We start from the raw sequence: 23,184 nt of genomic DNA on the forward strand, positions 1-23,184 counted from the left end.
GGGAAGTATTAACCCATCCGCTGTATTCACCAGACCTTGCTCCTTCAGATTACCATTTGTTTGGATCGATGGCACATGCACTTTCTGAGCAGCACTTCAAACACATGAAGAACTGGAAAACTGGGTCTCTCAATGGTTTGCCTCAAAACAAGAAAACTTCTATTGGGACGGTATCCACAAATTACCTGAAAGATGGGGAAATGTGTAGCTAGCGATGGACATTACTTTGAATAAGCACTTTTGACTTTTCTCTTGAAATTATCGTGTTTTCTTTGATGACAAATAGCATTGTTAACTGGTAAACCTAGTAAGGTTACATCAATGGATTTTTAAGAGTACACTGTAAGAGGGATTACATGCAAACATTTTATTAAATGTTAGTTATATCAACCAAGGCTATTGAATATTAATCTCATAATAATTAGCACCAGCTACTGGGTATGTCTTTGTTTAACTGAACTGACTTAACAACACTATTTACTTCTATCAGTCTAGCCTAGAGTGGGTACCTATGGAAAAAATCTAGAAAATATCTTCATTGCTTCCTTACCAGTCTTCGGTATTTCAAATATACATATATATATATATATATATATATATATATATATATATATTCCACGATATAATACTTTTTAATTCAGAAGCTTGACCCACATTTAATTAAAAAATAAGAAATACAAACAATGTCAATTATACAAGTATGTCACAGAAAATAACACACCTTACCATATTAAAAAAAAATCTTGTCCTTTAAAAACTCAAACATCTTTTCTAATAACTAAGACTATGTACAATCCAGTATAAACCATTTTCATACAACTATTATTAACAATGAAGCAGTTACACATAAACATGTAAACATTTAAAAACTGAACTGTCTTTGAAATGTAAGTAAACTATAATGCTCCATCTGCATTATAGTTTAAGATGAATAGAACACTGAAGAAAACTACTAGGATATAAATGGTGATTAGTTTAACGACTGTTCAATAACTCACTCTTTAAAAAGCAATGAGTTTTGATAAATCCTGACCCTCAAGAACAGACATTTTTCCTGACAGCGCCCTTCTCCTTTTGTTCATGGTATAGCACTCTATATGGTAAGGTTGTTCCTCACTCATGGCAACATAGGTGGTTATAGTCAAATGGCATTTGACATAAATTGTTCCAAACTGCCCTATAATTTCATTTTGTATTGAATTAATTCTTGATAGGCGGCTGAGGTGCTGAAATAAGCCTAAAGAAATATCTCAGTATTTAACCTATCATACATGAAATGTCTCTAAATAAGGGGCCTTCCATTCTTAATAAATAGTACCAGGTAAGCCTTAGTCAGTTTGGCTCAATGGACAGAGTGTTGGCCCTTGGACTGAAGGGTCCACTTTCGATTCTGGTCAAGGTCACATTACCTAGGTTGCAGGCTAGTCAGGGCGCCTGCAGGAGGCAACCAATCAATGGCTCTCTTTCACAATGATATTTCTCTGTCTCTCCCCGTTCCTTCTATTCTCTAAAATAAAAAAATAGTACCAGGTAAAATACATTTTGTGGGACCCTAAGGGTAAAGATAAAGCATTTATATATATAATAGAGAAATATGCTAATTAACTGGGACACCATAATGGGTCGACCAGACAGGAGGAGGTTGCACGTGCATCCTGAGTGGGGTGCCAGGGGCCTCCGCGCCTGGGCTGAGGGAGGGCCTGATCAGCAGCTGCTGTGGCTGCTTCAAGGGCCAGAGAGGGAGGCAGGGTTGGACTGGCAGCGGCCGCAGCTGCTGTGGGGCCTGGGGAGCGAGGCAGGGCCAGACTGGCGACTCTAGGGTAGGCAGCACCACGCGATTTCAAATCCCGTGCTGGGCTCCTAGTTTATAATAAATGGATTTAGTTTTTGATGTATATGCATATCCATTTAAAAGAAGTCAGGGGGCACTGGAGACAGTTGAGGAAGATTTAATAAAACCCACTAAGAGTTGGCATGCCTGACTTTTTGAAAAACTGTTTACCTAAGGAGGTGTGTGTTTGTAATAAAATGTCTTCTCTGTCCTTTGCATAAAAGTTCTTACTTCTGCCGAAACCGGTTTGGCTCAGTGGATAGAGCGTCGGCCTGCGGACTGAAGGGTCCCGGGTTCGATTCCGGTCAAGGGCATGTACCTTGGTTGCGGTCACATCCCCAGTGGGGGTGTGCAGGAGGCAGCTGATCGATGTCTCTCTCTCATCGATGTTTCTAACTCTCTCTCCCTCTCCCTTCCTCTCTGTAAAAAAAATCAATAAAATATAAAAAAAAAAAGTTCTTACTTCGCAGCAATTAAAAAAATACTATCTTAATGCTGTTGTAATTTATATCCCAGAGCTTGAGATGTAAATGTAATTTTCTAAGGTATTATATTCAGATCATCAGAATTATTGTATCATAAAGTATCTATTTTGTTGCTCCAATTATTTTATCAAGTATGACAGCTAACCTTTGTTTCAAGTTTACAGCCTTCATGTACCAAGAAACAAATTAAAAAGACAAATAAGTGAAAAACCATCTCATAAAAAGCTGAAATGTCTTTTATTATATGGCATATTTTTCTCTGTCATAAACTTTCAGTTTAGAAAATGGGGAAAGAAATACTTCTTTTTTTTAAATCCTTACCCAAGAATATTTTTCCACTGATTTTTAAAGAGTAGAAGAGAGAGAGAGAGAAATATTGAGAGAAACACATCAATTGGTTGCACCCTGACCAGCGCCCAGGCAGGGAGGAGCCTGCAAGGAAGGTATGTGCCCTTGACCAGAATCAAACCCAGGACCCTTTGGTTAGCAAGGCGAAGCTCTATCCACTGAGCCAAATCAGTGAGGGCACAAATACTTCTTTTGATGAACTCCTTAGCAAAGTGTTTAACTCAGAATTTTTAGAGTTTTTTCTTTTTTCTTTTCTTTTCTTTTTTTTTTCTGTGAGAGGAAGGGAGGGAGGAGAGAAGGAGGGAGAGGAGACCCAACTTTGTATTACACCTTTGGGGAGAACTGAACTAACCTTTAATGAGAACAATGTCAAAGGAAGTGCAGCTGAAGACTTCAGCCCAATTTCAACAGCTTTGTAACATACAGTAAAATGGGCCCCTAGAAACAGCCTGAATGATTTTGGCGGGGGAGGTAGGCCTTGGTCAGATTTCACTTAAATGGTTCTAGGAAGAAGGGCTTCAGCCTTGCTTCAAAGTGACCCACTGAGGGAACAACTGCTAGGTAATTTCTTTATGAATAAATTCTGTTTCCTGTACAACTTAAACCCTTCTTGATATAATATGCATGAGGAGAAATGACAAGAATATAATTTGGAAATTTTAACACTGGTTTGTTATAAAGAAGGCTTTTTAGATAGCAGTTTCAGGAACAATTTTGCCTTACAGTACCTTCTAGCTCAATAATTTAGTGGCAATAAGTCACAAATGCTGTTAAAAACAGCAGTGAGGTTTAAAAAATAAAAATTAAAATAATAAAATCCTTTAGATTTTTAATATGCTGTTTACTAAACTGGCAATCACAACAGAAATTTACAAGAGCCTTCTAATTAGAAAAAATAAATTAATCCTGTCTTCTTTAAGTGTTTATACATGTGATTGTCTCTAAATTCCAGACAAGCATATAGGGTTTCCTTCTCATCAAATACTAGGTCTATGCTGATGTCACCAGTCACAAGAGACCTTTTGTATCATTGCTTCCTCGAGTTCCAATTCTTACTAGAATCCTGAGCAAACACAAAAGTAACCTGGCAGTTATATCATTCTATATAAATGAAAAAGACTTTGCTATCTAAAAATAATGAAAGGCTCCATTTAAATTAATGTTATTTTTGTCAAGTGTTCATTTTACTTTGTAATAATGTAGTGCTGATCCAAATAGAGTTCTTAGGGGCTTTAAAATGATCTCTGGGGATTATACGTGGGGCAGTAATTTAATTCTTATTTCTTACAATGACATTCAGGGCTCACTGTGGTTTGAGATTTTTAGTGCTGTTGCTGACACCTTATGGAAACTGTTTTATTTGGAAATTCTGATTAGAGTCTGTTCAGCTCTTGTTTACAAGAAGTATTAATATAAAAAATGGATTTTTTTTTGTTCCTATGAGGTACTCAGTCTCTTGCTATTTATTCCTCACTTGATTTCATAATTCTGTTTGGGTCACTATGATTGGTTGCTATGGAGATTACCTCCTATGGAAACGATTCCGATGTCATTATTGTAAGAATACGACTTTTAATGAATAATATCAATAGCAGATATCAACCCTTACTGGAAGAAGGAAATCTAATTAAAATTTTTAAAAGGGGGGTTAATTCTGAAAGTTATTATCATGGCCCACTTTTCTGATATTTTTTAATTGACCACCTGCTTTTAAAAGTATTAAATTTATTTTAAGATGTTAATCAGCTACTCACTTCCCTAAATTCCTATGTCACAATGAAAATTAGCACCATGCATAGAAAAATGGAAGTAAAAAACATTTCATCTACCTTTTCTCTAAACTAATAAATGTGCTTCACTATGAGAGTTAATGTCTCCAGGGTTTCAGGGCTCATCAAGGAGCACATTACAAATTCCCTTTAAAGATGAAGAATTTAATATCCCAAAATTTATCCCAGGAATTTAAAAGGTCAGTGAGTTAACTAGTGAGTTAAACAATAGAGGAGAGCCGGTGAACCATTAGATGAGAATTCCAGAATGCTAAGAAGAAATTTTCTTGGGTGGATTCTATAATTTGTGGTTTGAATAAAACTTTTGAAAAATTCCATTAGTATTAAAATTCTCACAATGAGAATATGGTTCATATTTAACCATTTTAAATTACTAGACAGTCTCTCCCCAAAGAAAATTTAATGCTTTCTTCTGCCTAGTTCTTGTTCACTGCCTGGTATTAATTTAGGAATAAATTAACCCTTCCAAAAATTAGGATATTGTCTAGAGAGTGCCTCTTGCATTCTGCTGGGGCAATCACTTATTTTCTCAGTATCAGAATAAAAGAGAAGTGCATTTCTTCATTATAAAACATTTTATACCTAATAGCTTATACATTATTGATTTAAACCACCATCTTAATTACCTACATAATTTCATATTACTCCATCTACAGCGCTTCTGAATCAAACCTCACAGTTACACCTTTTGTTAATGTTTTATACATTAAGGATTTTCTATACTTGAGCCTGCAACCAGGATCTAGGGTCCAAAATGTCTTTGATAGATTTTTGCCTTGGAGTTGGCACTGGCTTTGCTTCAAAACTGGTTTTAGTGTCTGTGTTTTCATCATCAGTTAAACTATTTTTCCAGGCAGGAAGAAGTTTTCGAGGAGCAGCCATTGGTTTCTGTAAGTCATGCATTAGGGTTGATAATTTGGTATCCAAAGAAGAGGTCTGAGATACACTGGTTTCTCCCCCATTTTCCTTAACCAATTGATCTGTGTTGCTCTGTGTTTTCAAGCTGAAAGGAGCTTTATCAGAAGGAGGAAGGGGAGCCCGTCTCTTTTTCCCTTTTCCATCAGGAAACTGCTTGCTTTCAGGAGATAGTATCTTTTTCTGGATGACCACTTGATGGTTACCATCAAAGAGTGTGGCCCAAGGAGGTGGTGAGGGTTCTTCACGCTGACCAATAAGGAACTCTCCATTTGTCTCTTCAATTTTTTTTTGTATTATGTCAGTTAAACTTTCAAGTTTTATAGGTGAATCAATACCTGTAACAATTTTAAGAAAAAAATACATGGGAAAAATTCAAAAAAGATACTTTAACTGAGTAAGTTATTTTCCAAAACAATATGCTGTCTATAATAGCCATCAAAAACAGATTAGGATACCAAGTAGTTTTTAAAAAATCATTTACTTCTAAAAATAACCATTATCAATAGAACCAAATGGGAGATCATGCACTATGCACTGCACATACATGTGCACACATGTATATGTATTATGCATATATAAATACATGTATTCCTAAGTAAATGAGTAATGTCCAGCTTACAAAGGAATAGAGTTACATCAGAATTTTTTTTTCAATTACTTTCCTGGATTTAAAATCTATTCTGACTTCTAGGTAATAGTGGATTCCATTTTTATAAAAGCCTGATATGTAAACTGGGACAAATACAATGGAATCTTTCCTTTAGACCAGCAGGTCTCTTTAATAGAGTAAAAATCCAAACCCAAAAACCCAGAGAAACAGAGTGAAGCCCTGAAACCATTTTGGTGATAAGAATGGTAGGTGAAATTTTCCCTGGTTAAAAAAAGAACAGAGATAAATGTGTAAACTTAAATTTATCATGTTTAATCTAACATTTTCAAGTACATGTGAGTGCAGGGACATTGGGGACAAAAAGACTAGAATTTAATCTTGACTTGTACTTATTCACAACACTGTTCACCAAGGCAATCCTACAAAGATAATACCCTTCAAAGTATGAGAAAATGAAATATTATTGAGTCTAAAAATGTTAAATTTTCCAAAGCATTAAACTTCACCAATTTTTTTTGCCCGATACAAAAGCTTCCATTTATTAATATTCATTTATCAACACTACTATAAAACAAATTTAATACAAAAAATTACTGAACATTATATTTTACAATCTGCAACTTCACATTTTCAGAATTTTTATCAGCTACTCAGCTAATATTTATTTTAGTGCACCTTCATCCCATTTTGAACCTTAACATTTTTGTTTGTTAAGCATTCAAACTACAAAAAATGTGTATTCATTAATTTTGTATTAATTCATCTATTAAACATGAGTTCCTTAGTATATAATCATAGTCTTTTTCATTCATTTTCATTGTGCCCTGAAAAATTTAGCATTTTAATGTCAATAGAATAAGCTGCTTGAATATGGACAATGTTGTTTTTGTTAGCCTGCAGCTTAGAAAAGACAATCCCCACTTACTCATATCATAGTAGACTGAGGTCGCCTCTTTTGTCAAGAACAAAGGTGGTTTCCGTGGTGACATAATCTCAATTTTCATAAGTTCTTCACAACAATGCTTCCATTGGCCTAAGAAAGACAGAAAAGGCAGGCTAATTTAAAGTATAAATGTGAAGTAGTATATTTCATTTTTAATAGATATCAACACATTTTTGCTTTGAAAATAAAGCATTATCTTAAGAAAGCCACAAAAATATAGTATTACCCATAATTTTAAAGTCCAAGTCTAGGCATAAAAGTTACCTATTTTACAAATAAAGTTCTATGCACAGATGTTAAGCTAAGATCTCTAGGCTATTAAGTACTGCACTACTTCACAAAATGGTCAATAACTGAAATTTCTATTTATGGCAAAAGTTTGTACAAATTCTTTTCTTTTAAATATTAAATAAAAATGTCCAGTAAATTAAAACAGTTGAAAGATAAAAAATCAAATGAAATACAGTTCTAGGAGGAAGTAGGAAAAAAGTAAGGAATAGTGGTTCACAAAAATGATTTCAACTTTGAGAATTCTAATTAAATAAAAATTGGTTATTTAACAATTACCTCTTCAAGGCGATTATTGTGCTTTTAAAAAATCATGCAACTCTAGAAAAACAATGAATTTTCATTTAAGTAAAAGGTATACAAAAGCTATTACTATAAAAACAGAATACTCAAAATTCTAACAAAATCTAATTTATTTTAGGAAGGGCACTTTAAATAAAGCCATTAGGCATTCAGAATTAAAAAAACAAAAAACCCACACACCTCTTGAATAAGTTATTTCAAATTAAGTTAAACTTTAAAAGTGTGGACAACATTAATTTTTCTTTTATTGTGTTTTACTATTTTCATCTTAAAATTCTCAGATTTATTTCTTCTGAGTGGATATAAAAAATCTTAAGCTTTATATATTTATTGTGCACCTGCAAGTTGGATAACAACTGTGTAAGAAACTATGTGTCTATATATTCGTATTATACAAGTTTAAGTTATTGAGGTTCACCATTCTTAAATTCTTACATCAGTAGAAAAGTAAATGTAATACACATGTGCCTTTTTAGACTGATTTATGATCTGTATTTCTTTTCATTTTAATATATTCTCAATCTCCATATTCAATACCCATCAGAGTTATTTTCCATGGCTTAAAAATTAAAGACATTTCATGTTTAGTCAAATTAGCTATCTTTTTCTGTTGTTTTAAGTCTGTCATAGCAATATAGTAATGTATGCATAAATTTTAAATCCATCACCTTAAATAGTTAAGCAACATAAAAACCCTTCAGTATGTTTTATTATAATGCTAAATACAGAATATCATAAAATTTTTAAAATAACTCACATAGCAACTCATAAAGGGAATAAAATCTTGAGTTTGAGGCTTCAAAGGTTGCCCTGCAGAATTTAAATCTAGTAGGATCTGAGATCTGATAACTTATTCCTCCCCTCCACTTCCTTTTTTAGATAAGTATATAAAAGCCAGCTTTTCCTTCTTGAGGGCAGGAAAAAAGGCCATATCTAATGGAAAAATAATGAAACACTTTAAACTAGCAAACATTTCTCTGTCAAATCTTACACAAATTATAAAGTGCAGTATTTTCTCTATATTGATAGATGAAAGCTTTTGATGGTTAAACTGGTAGCAGAATACTAATCATGCTGAAAATTGGAATATAAAGCCACATTATCCCATGTGTTACTGAAATCTGAGGTACAAAAAGACGGTATGTTCACTGGTCAAGACTTTACAACTGAAACATTTTACCAGTGAATAAATCAGTATGCACAGTTAGCAAATATGCTAACACAAAAATAAAGAACCAGTATAAAATATTAAATGAATGTTTTATTTACATAAAATCTGTATATTGAAGATGTTTCCCACACTATTTATTGTTATAATATTCCCACTCAATGTAATCTGTTAAGCTGCTTATGTAACTCAATATTCATATTATTAAATGTTAAAAAAATTATTTTTGACCCATCATTCCTAGCTCTACCCTTTTTGATCATCCAAGACAAGTAGCATTCCTCCTTTACATTTTTGTTAGCTTTCAAATATTAAAAATTAACTATTACACATAATAGCTATGAATAGTACCAGGTGGGCACTGGAAATATCTTTGTAAAGTATATGATTGTCTGACTACTGTTCTGTATACCTGAAACTAATACAAAATAATACTGAATGTAAACTATAATTTTAAAAATGATTAAAATAATTATGTGGGAAAAGAATTTAAAATTAACTATTCCATCCCCTTTGCCTCCCAACCTCCACTCGAGTGTTCTACAGGTTAAGCACAACTAGTTCCATTAATGTTTTCTTATGATTTCTAATATATTACTCTTCTAATTTTCTACTCTTAAATGGAGTCAAAGTATTGAAAATGGCTCTAAATGTTAAATTACTCTTTATTTTGCCCTGGATATCTACTCTCTACTTTGTTCTACACACATTATTTCTCCTACAATCACAAGAAGCTATACTTATCACTTGGGAGGTAAAAATTTTAAAGTTCAAGTCAACCTTTAGGATAGTATAAACACTTCCATCTTTGCTTCCTATCTCTATACACAATGAATTCTAAAGTACAAATGTAATGTAGTTTATACTTTAAAAATCAGATAGATTGGCAGATTTTTACCCGCCCCCCCCCCAAACATTAAGTACTAAATAAATAGCCAGACCTGAGAACCTTGCTGTCATCACTTTCTTGTTACTTTGAGAGTACAAAAACGCCAGGAGATTCTTATCCCTCTAATTTTTAGCATGATAAATTATTTTACACTATCTGGAGAATGAAAACATGAGATCATCTAGTAGAAGCTGATATCCAAACTATATAATATCCTGGAATTTTTACTTTCTTTTACATTTTCTCCCTGTTTTTATGTATATAAAAATTATAAAATACCAGAATCATTTTCTAAAAATAATATAGTGTTTTGTAAGACAGATTCTCTAAATTATAGCATTTAGGGAAGCAGTTAAAATTTTAGCTGTGATTAGCAAACAAAAGGAAGTTGTTGTTCTTTAGGCAACACACCTATGATAGGTGAAATTTTGAAAGAAAGAAATGTAGTGCACGCGGATAAGCATGGAACAAATATTTAAACATCTACTGAATGCTGAGGGATAGTACTTAAGGAAAAAAAAGTCCTGAAGAATCCAAGAAGGCCATGGAGAAGTCCTTCCTCTGATTCCCTGTGGCAAACTAGAAACCTCTTCAGACTCAATTTTCTCATCTTTAGAGCAGAGGGAAATAATTTCTACATCACTGAGGATGTTATGAGAAATAAATGAAGCCATATGGTTTGTGGAAGGTAATCAAATTTAGTTCCCCTTTTGCCTCTTTCCTCACCATTGCTATAGTACTTGACCAGGCCATGGATCAGAGTAGGCTTATGAAACTTAATCTAAGGACAGCAGATATTAACTCTTTTATGGAGTTCCCCCAAAGAGCCTGTAAGAAGTCCTAAAACGTCTCTAAGTATGATTTCTAGGAAGTAACTACTATTGTTTGCAAATGGCTCTACTTTGTAATTCTACAGAAAAGCATTCTAAAGATGTAAAATACTGGTTGAATCTAACTGTAGGCTTAATTTGATTAGAAATAGCCATTATCAATAGTCTACATTTTCAATATCCAATTTCAGTATTTTCCTGCTGATAAAATTCCTCTTGAAACTGAGACAATTAGAGCCTCACATATTTTATATAGTGGAACTATATTACATTACTATCACATTGTTTTATAATCCATTCCATTGAACTGTATTATTGAAACTGAAAAACAGTATCTACGATTTTAAAAAATCTCTTTTGGATGATGTCCAAGATGATATTATAAGAAATCTGGAGTTAACAGGAGGTTACAGGAAAATGAGTCTCCTAAACATCTCAATATTTTAGGATCATCACTATCTTAGAGAAGTTTTTTATTCCTCAGATGGCTTCTTATCAACATGAATGGATCTTGAGAATATCATGCTAAGTGAAGTAAGTCAGAAAAAGTTAAGAACCATATTGATTTCACTCATATGTGGGATTAAAATTGAAAGCAAAAAATGTACCCTGGACTGGGGGAGAGGGAGGCTCAGTTGGTTAAGGTTGTCTCATACATCAAATTGTAGAGGGTTCAATTCCGGTCAGGGCACTCACATATTCAGGTTGTGGGTTCAGTCTCTGATCAGGGTGTGTACAGGAGACAACCCATCGATGTTTCTCTCACATGGATATTTCTCTCCTTCTCTCTCTCTCTCTCTCTCTCTCTCTCTCTCTCTCTCTCTCTCTCTCTCTCTCTCTCTCTCCCTCTTTCTCTCTCTCTCTCTCTCTCCCCCCACACTCTAGAATAAAGAAAAAAAGCATATTTAAAATATTTTTAAAAAACGAACAAACAAGAAAGACAACTCAGACACAGATATCAGTATGTTGGTTACCAGTGGAAAAAGGAGTGTGTGGGTAGTAAAGGGTAAATAGTCAAATATATGGTGATGGAAGAAGATTTGACTTTGGGTGGTGGGCACACAAAGCAATATACAGATGATGTATCAGAATTGTACACTTGAAACCTATATAATTGTATTCATCAATAAAAACAAAATGTATTTGTATAGAAGTATCTCTTCAATGAAAATCTAGTTCCCACTTTCTAAAATACGAAATTGTCGCCAAAACCGGTTTGGCTCAGTGGATAGAGCGTCAGCCTGCGGACTGAAAGGTCCCAGGTTCGATTCCGGTCAAGGGCACGTAACTTGGTTGCGGGCACATCCCCAGTGGGAGGTGTGCAGGAGGCAGCTGATCGATGTTTCTCTCTCATCGATGTTTCTAACTCTCTATCCCTCTTCCTTCCTCTCTGTAAAAAATCAATAAAATATATTTAAAAAAAAAAAAATAAAATAAAATAAAATACGAAATTGTCTTAACGTGAAAAAAAAATGTCAGAATGTCTTCAATGCATAGTGTGACTTCATTCTTGTAAGAAACTATTTAAAATCATCATTTGTATTCATCAAGTTGAGTTTTGAATATTTTAATAATTAAAATATCATAGACTTCTTAAAAAAAAGTAAAAGGTAGTGATACTAGATTCAAAGGTACACTGTTACTATACTATAGTCAGTCAGGCACTGGGGAAAGGTTAAGAGAAAAAAGCATCATTGTACTGGAGATATACTATCATATTATTCAAGAACATAAAAAATTTCTTGATACAAACTATAAGGTTATAATATGTATAATTTCAATATTTATATTGCTGTACGTATCCTTTCAGGATACATGAATATACTACCAGAAAATCCAAACATCTACTTACTGAGATCATAGAAATGCTGCCAGAAGGCTTCCATCCACTTCTGAAGGTCTTCTTTATTGTCAGCTGCAAAAATATGAGCTACAGCCTGTCCAGCAACAGGGTTCATGACAGAGAAATTATAAATTCTTTTCTTGGTATTCTCCATTGCCCGAATTCTGGTCTCCTAAAAATTAAGAAAAAATTGATGTTTTACAAGAGAATATTTTTGTGATGATCAAATAAATGTTTTATTGCTTAACTACTGTATTCACACCAAATGCAATTATAATGTTATTGCTAATCATTTAAAATATGTAAATTTGAGAATTTTCAATATTAAAATTTAAATATAGCGGATTTATAAAAATGCTTTATATGAAAAATACTGAGTAATGTTTCAAAGTATGCTACATATAGCACTTATGTTAAATTACATGAGATTAAAACAAAACCTATTTTGCCCTCTCAGTTTAAGTAGGAGTTTGCTATCTTTTATATACAACTTAAAATCTGAAATGAAATAAGTACAGTATGTCATAATGGTAAGGTGAATTATACTAACTATATTTTCAACAGCAATAAAATAGAATCAGTAAAGTATGTTTCCTATTCGAATATTCATGCATAATATATAGTGTTATCAATCAAAGAAATAAAACCATAACTTAGTGTTTACTGTAGCCAAACAGTTAGGTTTTCCCCATTAACATTTATTTCATATGTAACATTCACTTACAAACCTCATAGCCAAAGATCCATAAAGTAATATCACTCGCATAATGGTAAAAATTATTTTTCAAATGTTAAATGCAAGACTCTAGTACAAAGGCAATAGTTTCATTCATTTGATAGTCTAAACTGTTTTTCTGAGTGTTACTATGTATGACATTGTGGTGATGTTTATTGTGTTTACATATAGAAGAGAAGTCATACACTGGCACTGCCATGCCACATGACAAGCTTGCAACTACATGTAGTTTCCAAGGAATCTTAGTGGGAAACGTCTGGAATAGAACTATCTATTATGCAAAGATAGGGATTTAGCTGCCTGAGCATATCCATTAGAAATATATGTGAGCCACATATGTAAGATTTTCTTCTAATCATATTTAATAAGAGAAAACAAATCTGGTGAAAATAATTATGTAATAATTATTACATTATTTTAAAGTAGTGTATTTTATGTAACCCAACATATCCAGAATATTAACATACTAGAGGCCCGTGGCACGAAGATTCATGCAATAGGCCTTCCTTTCCCTGGCTGCCGGCACTGGTTTTCCTATGGCACCTGGGACCCAGGCCTTCGCTCTGGCCTCAGCAAGGCTTGGCTTCTCCACTCCGGCTGCAGCAGAGAAGCCAAGCCTCTTCAGTCTTCACTCGGGCTGGAGCCTTCAGTTTCGTTCCATGCCTGTGTAGTGTATGCAAATTAACCTGCCATCTTTGTTGGGTTAATTTGCATACTCACTCCTGATTGGCTGGTGTCGTGGCGGTATGGTCAATTTGCATATTTCTTTTATTACTGTAGATAATAGATAAAACCTTTTTTGAAAAATTTTAGATTTATTTTTCATGCTAAGTCTCCAATCTCTAGTCTATCTTACAGAACATCTCAATTTGGACAGCCGCATTTTAAAAGCCGAACAGCCACTGATGGCTAGTGGTTATTCAATTGGGTAGAGCAGTTCTACAGGAATGTGGTTAAGCCTACCGGAATGTGTGCAGAAGAATATCTGGCTGGCAGTTACAAAAGCTGGTTAAGAATGGGAAGAAATTCTTCACTTTGATGAGTATAGAGTGAAGAGAGACTACAGTCACACCAAAACCAACATACTCATATAATAATGTCTATGTGAAAATTACTGAAGGAGCAGAGTTAGGGAAAAAAATCTATCCATCCCTGAAATATGGGTTTATACATGCAGGTTAACACCACATACTACATAAGTTCTTTCCTGAAGGAATTCTTATTAAAAAATCACATGAGGAAAAATTTATGCTATATAAAGTAGCAACATAACCTTGAAAATTTGGAGCATCACAAATATCATTTAAATATGTATGAATGTGAGTTCAGAGAATTGTTATGGACTTATGGCCAGCATTTTAATTTTATCATAACCAGGTATTTTTATACTCCTACGCATTGGTAATAAATGTTGAGATTTAAATCTTTTAAGTAGCTTTTTATAAACTAGAGGCCTGGTGCACGAAATTTGTGCACCCGGGAAAGGGGTTCTTCAGCCAAGCCTGCACCCTCTCGCAGTCTGAGAGCCCTTGGGGGATGTCTGACTGACGGCTTAGGCATGTGGGGAGTGGGCCTAAGCCAGGGGTGGGCAAACTTTTTGACTCGAGGGCCACAATGGGTCCTTAAACTGGACCTGAGGGCCGGAACAAAAGCATGGATGGAGTGTTTGTGTGAACCAATATAAATTCAAAGTAAAGGAGCGGAGGGGAGAGCAAGAGAACCGGATAGAACAGCCGGATCCAGCCCGCGGGCCGTAGTTTGCCTAAGGCTGGTCTAAGCCATCAGTTGGACATCCTTTGTGCTGCCGCAGAGGTGGGAGAGGCTCCTGCCATTGCTGCTGAGCTAACCAGTCGTGAGCCCGGCTTCTGGCTGAGCGGCGCTCCCCCTGTGGGAGCACACTGACCACCAGGGGGCTACTCCTGCATTGAACATCTGCCCCCTGGTGGTCAGTGCGTGTCATAGCGACCGGTCCTAATGCCTTTTGGTCGATTTGCATATTAGCTTTTTGTTATACAGGATATTAAAAAAAATGCCCCAAATGGCATCCTTGGAGCCTGAAAATGCATGTACTCAATCTCTTAAGTATAAAGCTTATTATCATTAGAATAGAATGACTTAGCTCTAGGAAGAATCTTTGATATGCTTCTTTATCTGATTAACTGAATGCTGACTCAGCAAAGGGTAATGGAGAACCCTTTATTGGTGTTAGTATTTTTTAAAACCCCCAACAATAAAATATAAAATATTCTTGTTGCTGAAATTGTGCTTTCCTCCATCTAAATCCATTTTAATACAAATTTCTGACTACCTCTTGTATGTAGAATAAAACAGATTCAACTTTTAAATAAAAGTGTTGATTTCTTATAGATGAACTAGAGGCCCGGTGCACGAAATTTGTGCACTCGGGAAAGCGGTTCTTCATGCATGGGTGGGTCCCCTCAGCCCAGCCTGCACCCTCTCCAATCCAGGACCCCTTGGGGGATGTCTGACTGCCGGTTTAGGCCCAATCCTGCAGACATCCCTCTCACAATCTGGGACCACTGGCTCCTAACTGCTTACCTGCCTGCCTGCCTGATCGCACCTAACTGCCTTCCCCTCTGGCCTGGTCACCCCCAACTGTCCCCTCTGCAGGCATAGTTGCCCCCAACTGCCCCCCCTCCCCCGCCAACCTGATTGCCCCTCTCTGCCGGCCTGGTTGCCCCTCACTGCCTCCCTCCATGCTGATCTGGTCGCCCCCAACTGTCCCCCCCGCGGGCCTGGTTGCAGCCTGTTGCTCGGCCGTTGGTCGCCCCTCACTAACCCCCCTGCTGGCCTGGTCACCCCACGAAGCCTGTTCAGTCGTCCGTTCGGTTGTTTCAGATGCGATGGTCGCTTAGCCTTTCATATACATAGATATGTACATTTTTAAATAATACCAAGGTATCTTTTCAAATGAAAATAGCTAAGTAGCAAACCTGATTAAATCATTTATATCCTTCTAAGAGAATATAACACAATAATATATAAATACTATACACATTTCATTAACCCTTGTAACAATTATTACTGCTATTTTTTTTAAACACGAGAGGATTTTAAAAGGTGCTAATGAACACAATTAGATCATTTGAATTAAGTTCTATATTTTATCACCCAAATTAATTTAACTAATGGGAAATTTTTAAATAAAAAAGCTGCATGGCAAAGAAAAAGTGATTTTAAAAAGTTTCTGATGTCAGAAAGTTCATGCAAGCTATTTTTCAGTGTGGGCAAAGTATAATATTGTTCAGGACTTCACTTCTCAAGCAAAGAATAGATTAGAAAGCAGAAGGTGACTTTTAGAACTGTTATCATTATGTGCTCACACAATGTAGAGGTAATGGAAGTATCTCCTGTTAACAGGTATAAAAGGAAAAAAGTTAGGTATTTTTGCCTCCACTATTTCTGCTAAATGATTGAAAGATATTTAATGAATAAGAGAATGAGAAAGAAAAAGAACAACTCAGATAATAATAAAAAGTTTTACATCGATAGACTCAGATCCCAGAGATAGTGTCTAATTCAATTCCTTAATTTATAGATGAGGAAACTTACGTTCTGCCCAAGGTCAGAATTTCTTGTCTTGCTTTTGATAATCCCAAACCTTCTAGTTGATTTAGGAGGCTTTATTTGTATTGATTTGAGGATAGACTTGAGATTATTGACTGTGAAATTTTAATCCTCGCTGGCTCGTCTTTTGTCAACCAGCACATATTGAACTAAAACCTTCCACAGCCAACTGAAGTCAATAAAAATATAATTTGAGAAACCAATTTTGTAACAAAATATAATTAACTCTGAAGTCAAAGGAAATTTTCTTCTAGGTTGTTCATTATTTTGAATTATAAATATGCTGCAATGCTTCATATCTATGGTGATGGAAAAGTACTAGATCAGGACAGATTTATGAATTTTGACTATATGACTTTAAAAAAAAATCTACTATGTACCCGGATTGTGGTCTATAAATACCTTTTCCCACTAAAAAGAATCAGAGCTCTTTAGAGAAATGGCCGATTCCTAGCCTGGGTCAGGAAATGTACAGGATGATCCTGAATATCTTGTCCTACCAGAAATCAAAGATTACTAGGGTTTTATCAAATGGGCCAACTTGATGAGGCCCCCAGTAACCAAAGATGGGACACTGTATAGCAATAAGAATAACAATGTTGTTAAAATAAAGATTTAGTCCTTATATATACTCCAATAACAAAGCATATGTTCACAACATATGACAAGGGATGTTTGAAATATGTAAAGTATAACCATAAATTAAATCAAGCATTAGGTATAATTAGTACTAGTGTGATATAATTACTTTCAGTTTATGTCAATGAAATCAGACATAAACTCCTACTAAAAGAAAAGGTGGTTGAAAAAAATCATTTTTTGCTATATTTATAAAGGTCAGTATGAATAGTTGATAGGGTTCAGACATTAAGAGGACTGAAATACTTCAAAAAAAATCCTATGTGCTTTATAATAATTTTGCTTGCTAGGATCTATGATAAAAATAATGGTTAAAAGCAAATTCAAGACAATTTAACAAAGGTCTATCACCCCAAGCAGTGTTATTGACTTATTTAGTAAAGATTTTATTATTCATTAAAATGAAGTGATGCATAATATTTCAAATCAAGAAAAGACTATTGATCTCAAAGGCCTATACTTCTTTTCCATTCCACTCCCCACCCTATTGGCAATGGGTAAAACTCTGGTTAATAAAATGCTTTCTACAATGTATAGGAGATTCAGTGGCTCCAGTTAAGTACCCCTTATTGAGAATGTCTTACTTAACAACATTCAAAGGAAGTTTTTTGAAGTTGAAGCAATCACTTTGAAGTAAATCATCCTTTCAAATTTGGATTGAAAAGAAGAGGGGAATAGCTTTTAGGCTTTTCTTCCCTTAATGTGACTATTTCCACAGATGGCTCCCAATGAAAATTAATGAACTGACTTAGCCTTACAGGAAATGCCATTTAGAAGGACAAGAATTATAGTTAAAGAACAAATCCTGTGATCAAAATAACAGAACTATTATTAATTCACCTTAGCAACTGCAAAATGTATGTTTTCACATAATTTTTAAAGTAGCATTAGGCAAAATTATTATTTTCTAAATCATGAGAGAAGAAAGACAATCAAAAGAAAGGAACTCTAATTTGCATTTAATATTTAACATTATTAAGCATAAAAAGATCTTAGGGACTCAGCATTGGAAATATACTAAAAACTGAAAAAAACATTATTCTTAAAAGTTTTATTTGGTGTTTACCTGACCTACATGTCAGAAAATGTCATGCTGACATTTATCAAAGTTTCTGTTTTAATAGCATGTATCCCTTAAACATTTCCAAAGTAAACAAAAACAAAACATGGACCTTATATTTGAAAACCAAGTAATTTAAAACACCGAGTAGATAAAAAGCTGTAAGTTTATTGTAATCTAGGGGACATTCTTTTGCTATTTCTGGAGGGGTAACATCACTCCAATACATATTGCAAATATAATACCAATATGCAATACCCATTATTTACTCTGGAAACTGGCAATTTAAACATTAAACATTTATCCTGTCTTTTCAGGAGGGATTGTAATTCATTCCTACTTGATGAGAAAAAGTCCTAAAAAAGAATACAAAGAATGTCAGCTAATAATGTACAAGGAAGGACAGTGTGAGAAAAGCATATGCAATCTGCAAGGTCATGACTCATTCAGGCAAAGGCAATCACAAAGGATCACCTTTCACACTACTTGCTAACTGTAAAGACGAAAGCTTACCTATATACTGGGGGGCTAGTGGTCACCACCTTAACCCAGCATTGTCAATAAGCAGACCACCTGATATCATGTGTCTCTGAAGAGGATGCTCTATAAAGTATCTGTCATATCCATGAAATATTTCTGTAAAAAATATTTTAAAAGAATCTAATCAAGCCTCTGGACCTAATTTACGATTGAGGGACGACCAAACGACTGAACAAGCAGGCTGCAGGGGGCGACCAGGCCGGCAGGGGGGTTAGTAAGGGATGACCAACAACTAAACAAGCAGGCTGCATGGGGTGACCAGGCTGGTGGGGGAGGGGGAGACAGTTAGGGGCAACCAGGCCGGCAGGGAGGGGGCAGTTGGAGGTGACCTGGCCAGCAGCGGGGGGCAGTTAGGGGCGACCAGGCCAGCAGGTGGGGCAGTTAGGGGTGATCAGGCCGGCACACAGAGGCAGTGAGGGACGATCAGGCTGGTGGGGGGGGGGGGAGTTAGGGGTGACCAGGCAAGCAGGCAGGTGAGTGATTAGGAGCCAGCAGTCCAGGATTGTGAGAGCGATGATCCCTGGGGATCGGGCCTAAACCGCAATAGGACATCCCGCAAGGGGTCCTGGATTGGAGAGGGTGCAGGCTGGGCTGAGGGGACTGGGCCTCTAGTATTTAAATAATCCTAGAATTTCGTGCACTGGGCCTCTAGTATTTAAATAATCCTAGATTGAAAGTAAAAGCTAAACAAATACTTTGGGGACAATGGGAAAATTTGAGCATGAACTGGATATTAGATGATAAAAGAAAATTATTGTTAATTTGCCTACCTGTGATAATGGTATTGTATATATATTTCAAATGGGTCAGAAAAAAATAGTTAAGTAAAGAGGCTTTATAAACTTTCAGCTATAAGATGAATAAGGTCTAAGGATCTATAAAACATGGTGACTATTGTTAACACTAATGTATTGCTGATATCACTACTGTATAATCGAAATTTGCTGAATAGAACTTCACACCAAAAAATATTAAAAACAAAAAACTGTAATGCAATGATTGTAGCAATGATTACACAACTGTATATTTGTCAAAATGAACAAAATGTACTTTTTTTTGAGTTGAGCAAGACACATAGTTTATTTCTGTATTTTTCACAATCACTTTTTTTTCAATATTCTTTTTAAAAATTTATTGTTTAAAGTATTACAAATAGTAGTACTTTTTAAAATTGGTGAATTTTATTTTATGTGAATTCTACCACCATAAAGTTGATTAAAAATTAGATAAATGTAAAGCAGTTAGCCCCCCTTAAAAAAAAAAAAAGGATAAAGCAAATATGACAAAATGTTAACTGTTGAATCTAGGTGATATACAAATGACCACAAAGGTATTTTCAACTTTTCTGTAAATTTGAATAATTCTATAAGTTGAGAAAAAATCTAAACTATTTTAAATAGGAGGTATAATTATATAACAGTTGTGTTTTCATAAGTTAACAAATAAATGTCTTGACCCAGTTAATATTTGACACACATAAACAAGGAGACCAGTGGGGTTTACTGTTAAGAGTGAAGTTTTCAGGTGAATAGAAGTGTTCAAAGAAAACCTGAGGTAGAAGTAGGAACTGAAGAAAGAAAAGTTTCTATAGAGAAAGGGCAGGAATTCACGCTGGAAAAAAATTGAGATGAAAGAGAAACCAAAATGGCAGCATAGGTAAACACCTAAACTGCTGCCTCGCACAACAATATCAAAACTACAAATAAAAGACAAACAGACACCATCCGGAACCACAGGAAAGCTGGCTGAGTCCCGACTGCGCTGAACTCCAGTCCCGGGCGAGACTCTGAGAACCCAAACTCATTCAGGGGGAATCTGGACTGTCAGGAAAAGAGAAAGCACATGGAGACTCAGGGGACCTGTGGAAGGTACAGGTCTGGAGGCGCGCGTGCGCAGAGAGGACTGACTGCTGAATGCACAGGCGGCTGAGTGTGCAGCTGGCTTTCTAAAGCGAGAGGGAGATGGAAGCTCCCGACTGCGCTGAACTCCAGTTCCAGGTGAGTTTCTGGGAAACCAGACTCATTCGGAGAGAAACTGGACTGTCTGGCAGCGGGCGAAACTCGAGGGCGGCTTTCTCTCAGACATGCTTGCAGCGATTACCGAGGGACACTGAGACTCAGGGGCCTCATAGGGCAGGGCTGATGGGAAGCCACAGCTGTATGCCCCGCCCTGAGACTCCGCCCCATCCAAGCTGAGCACAGAGGCTTTTGTAAGTCTTCTCCCATAAGGGTGTCTCCAGAAGTTCTCCCAGCGTAGACACAGCTGATCCTCATAGCCAATTGGCCTGGAGGTCAATTCCTCCCAGTGATACCAACAACAATCAAGACTTAACTACAACAAGGCTGTGCACACAGTCCACAAAGGGGTGCACCAAAAGTGTCCACCTCAGGTAACTGGGGAGGCTGAGCCACTGGACCATATAGGACACCTAGCACACAAAGCTACTCTACCAACTCAGGGAAGCAGCGAAAATGTGGAGACAAAGAAACAGATCACAAATGAAAGAAATGGAGGAAAGCAAACGACTGGATATAGAGTTCAAAACCACGGTTATAAGGTTTTTCAAGAATTTCCTAGAAAAGGCCGATAAATTTAGCGAGACCCTCGAGAATATGAAAAAGGACCAACTAGAAATTAAACATACACTGACTGAAATAAAAAATATTATACAGAGACCCAACAGCAGACTAGAGGAACGCAAGAATCAAGTCAAAGATTTGAAATACAAAGAAGCAAAAAACACTCAACCGGAAAAGCAAAAAGAAAAAAGAATCCAAAAATTTGAAGATAGTGTAAGGAGCCTCTGGGACAACCTCAAGCGTACCAACATCTGAATTATGGGGGTGCCAGAGAAGAGAGAGAGCAAGATACTGAAAACCTATTTGAAGAAATAATGACTGAAAACTTCCCCCACCTGGTAAAAGAAATAGACTTACAAGTCCACGAAGCGCACAGAACCCCAAACAAAAGGAATCCAAAGAGGACCACACCAAGACACATCATAATTAAAATGCCAAGAGCAAAAAACAAAGAGAGAATATTAAAAGCAGCAAGAGAAAAAGTTAATTACCTACAAAGGAGCACCTATATGATTGTCATCTGATTTCTCAACAGAAACTATGCAAGCCAGACGGGAATGGCAAGAAATATTCAACATGATGAATAGCAAGAACCTACAGCCAAGATTACTCTACCCAGCAAAGCTATCATTTAGAATTGAAGGTCAGATAAAGAGCTTCATAGATAAGAAAAAGCTAAAGGAGTTCATCACCACCAAACCAGTATTATATGAAATGCTGTAAGGTATTCTTTAAGAAGAGGAGGAAGAAGAAAAAGGTAAAGATAAAAATTATGAACAACAAATACATATCTATCAACAAGTGAATCTAAAAATCAAGTGAATAAAAAATCTGATGAACAGAATAAACTGGTAAATATAATAGAATCAGGGGCATAGAAAGGGAGTGGACTGACAATTCTTGGGGGGAAAGGGGTGTGGGGGGTGCAGGAAGAGACTGGACAAAAATTATACACCTATGGATGAGGACAGTGTGGGGGAGGTAAGGGCAGAGGGTAGGGTGGGAACCGGGTGGAGGGGAGCTATGGGGGGAAAAAAGAGGAACAATTGTAATAATCTGAACAATAAAGATTTATTAAATTAAAAAAAATTAAGATGACAATATTGCAAAGCTGGAGAATGGAAGACTTTCCCATCAGTATAATCTTTGAGATTAGCAAGTACCAGTAAATGATATTAACCTTCCCAACCTTAATCTTATTTCAGAGTTTAATATTCCATTCTCTTTTGTACTTTAGACAAAAGTCACAAACAATGTAAGAGATATCTGTCATCAGTTCTCAGGGTCAAAGGTAATCTATGCTGTTCCCAAGTCTAAGGTGAGTTAATACAAATTACTAGATTCATCATTTTCCTGTGAATTTGTAATGGTCAATTGCAGAGCCACCACTGGGATTTCTAAGTATGCTGATTTCAGTCATCTTAATAATGGAGTTGATTGACTAGAGCAGTGGTCGGCAAACTCATCAGTCAACAGAGCGGCAAACCGCAGCTCGCGAACCGCATGTGGCTTGTGAGCCGCAGTTTGCCGACCACTGGACTAGAGAATCCTATTAGTTGCTAGGTTATCAGCCTTTATTACCACAATTGAAAAGGGTAAATTCAAGTCAGGCCATGTAAACACTGTTAAGCACTTTTCAGGAATTAGACCCTTGCCATCAGACAAGAAAATAAAGATATACTGCCTACAATAGAGGAATTCCCTTATAACTGCCCTAAATCAGTTCATCTAGAGGTTTCAGGATCAGAACCTCATTGCAGAGCTACTTTTTACTTTCAAAACTGACTCAGAGTCGG

The 23,184-nt window shown here is 35.9% G+C and overlaps 1 protein-coding gene across 1 annotated transcript in view; it reads right to left on the reverse strand.

The window, feature by feature from the left end:
• Positions 1-5,171: 5,171 nt before the first annotated feature.
• Positions 5,172-23,184, reverse strand: part of RTKN2 (rhotekin 2) — a gene marked incomplete at both ends in the record, with an annotated part of 75,966 nt that continues 57,953 nt past the window's right edge. The window contains 3 exons of the mRNA XM_080640220.1: positions 5,172-5,707; positions 6,908-7,015; positions 12,256-12,418. Coding sequence (XP_080496346.1) covers positions 5,172-5,707; positions 6,908-7,015; positions 12,256-12,418 — 807 coding nt within the window. The remainder of the gene's footprint in view (positions 5,708-6,907; positions 7,016-12,255; positions 12,419-23,184) is intronic.

The sequence above is a fragment of the Plecotus auritus genome (assembly GCF_963455305.1).
Source record: "Plecotus auritus genome assembly, chromosome: 9".
Taxonomy (NCBI): Eukaryota; Metazoa; Chordata; class Mammalia; order Chiroptera; family Vespertilionidae; genus Plecotus; species Plecotus auritus.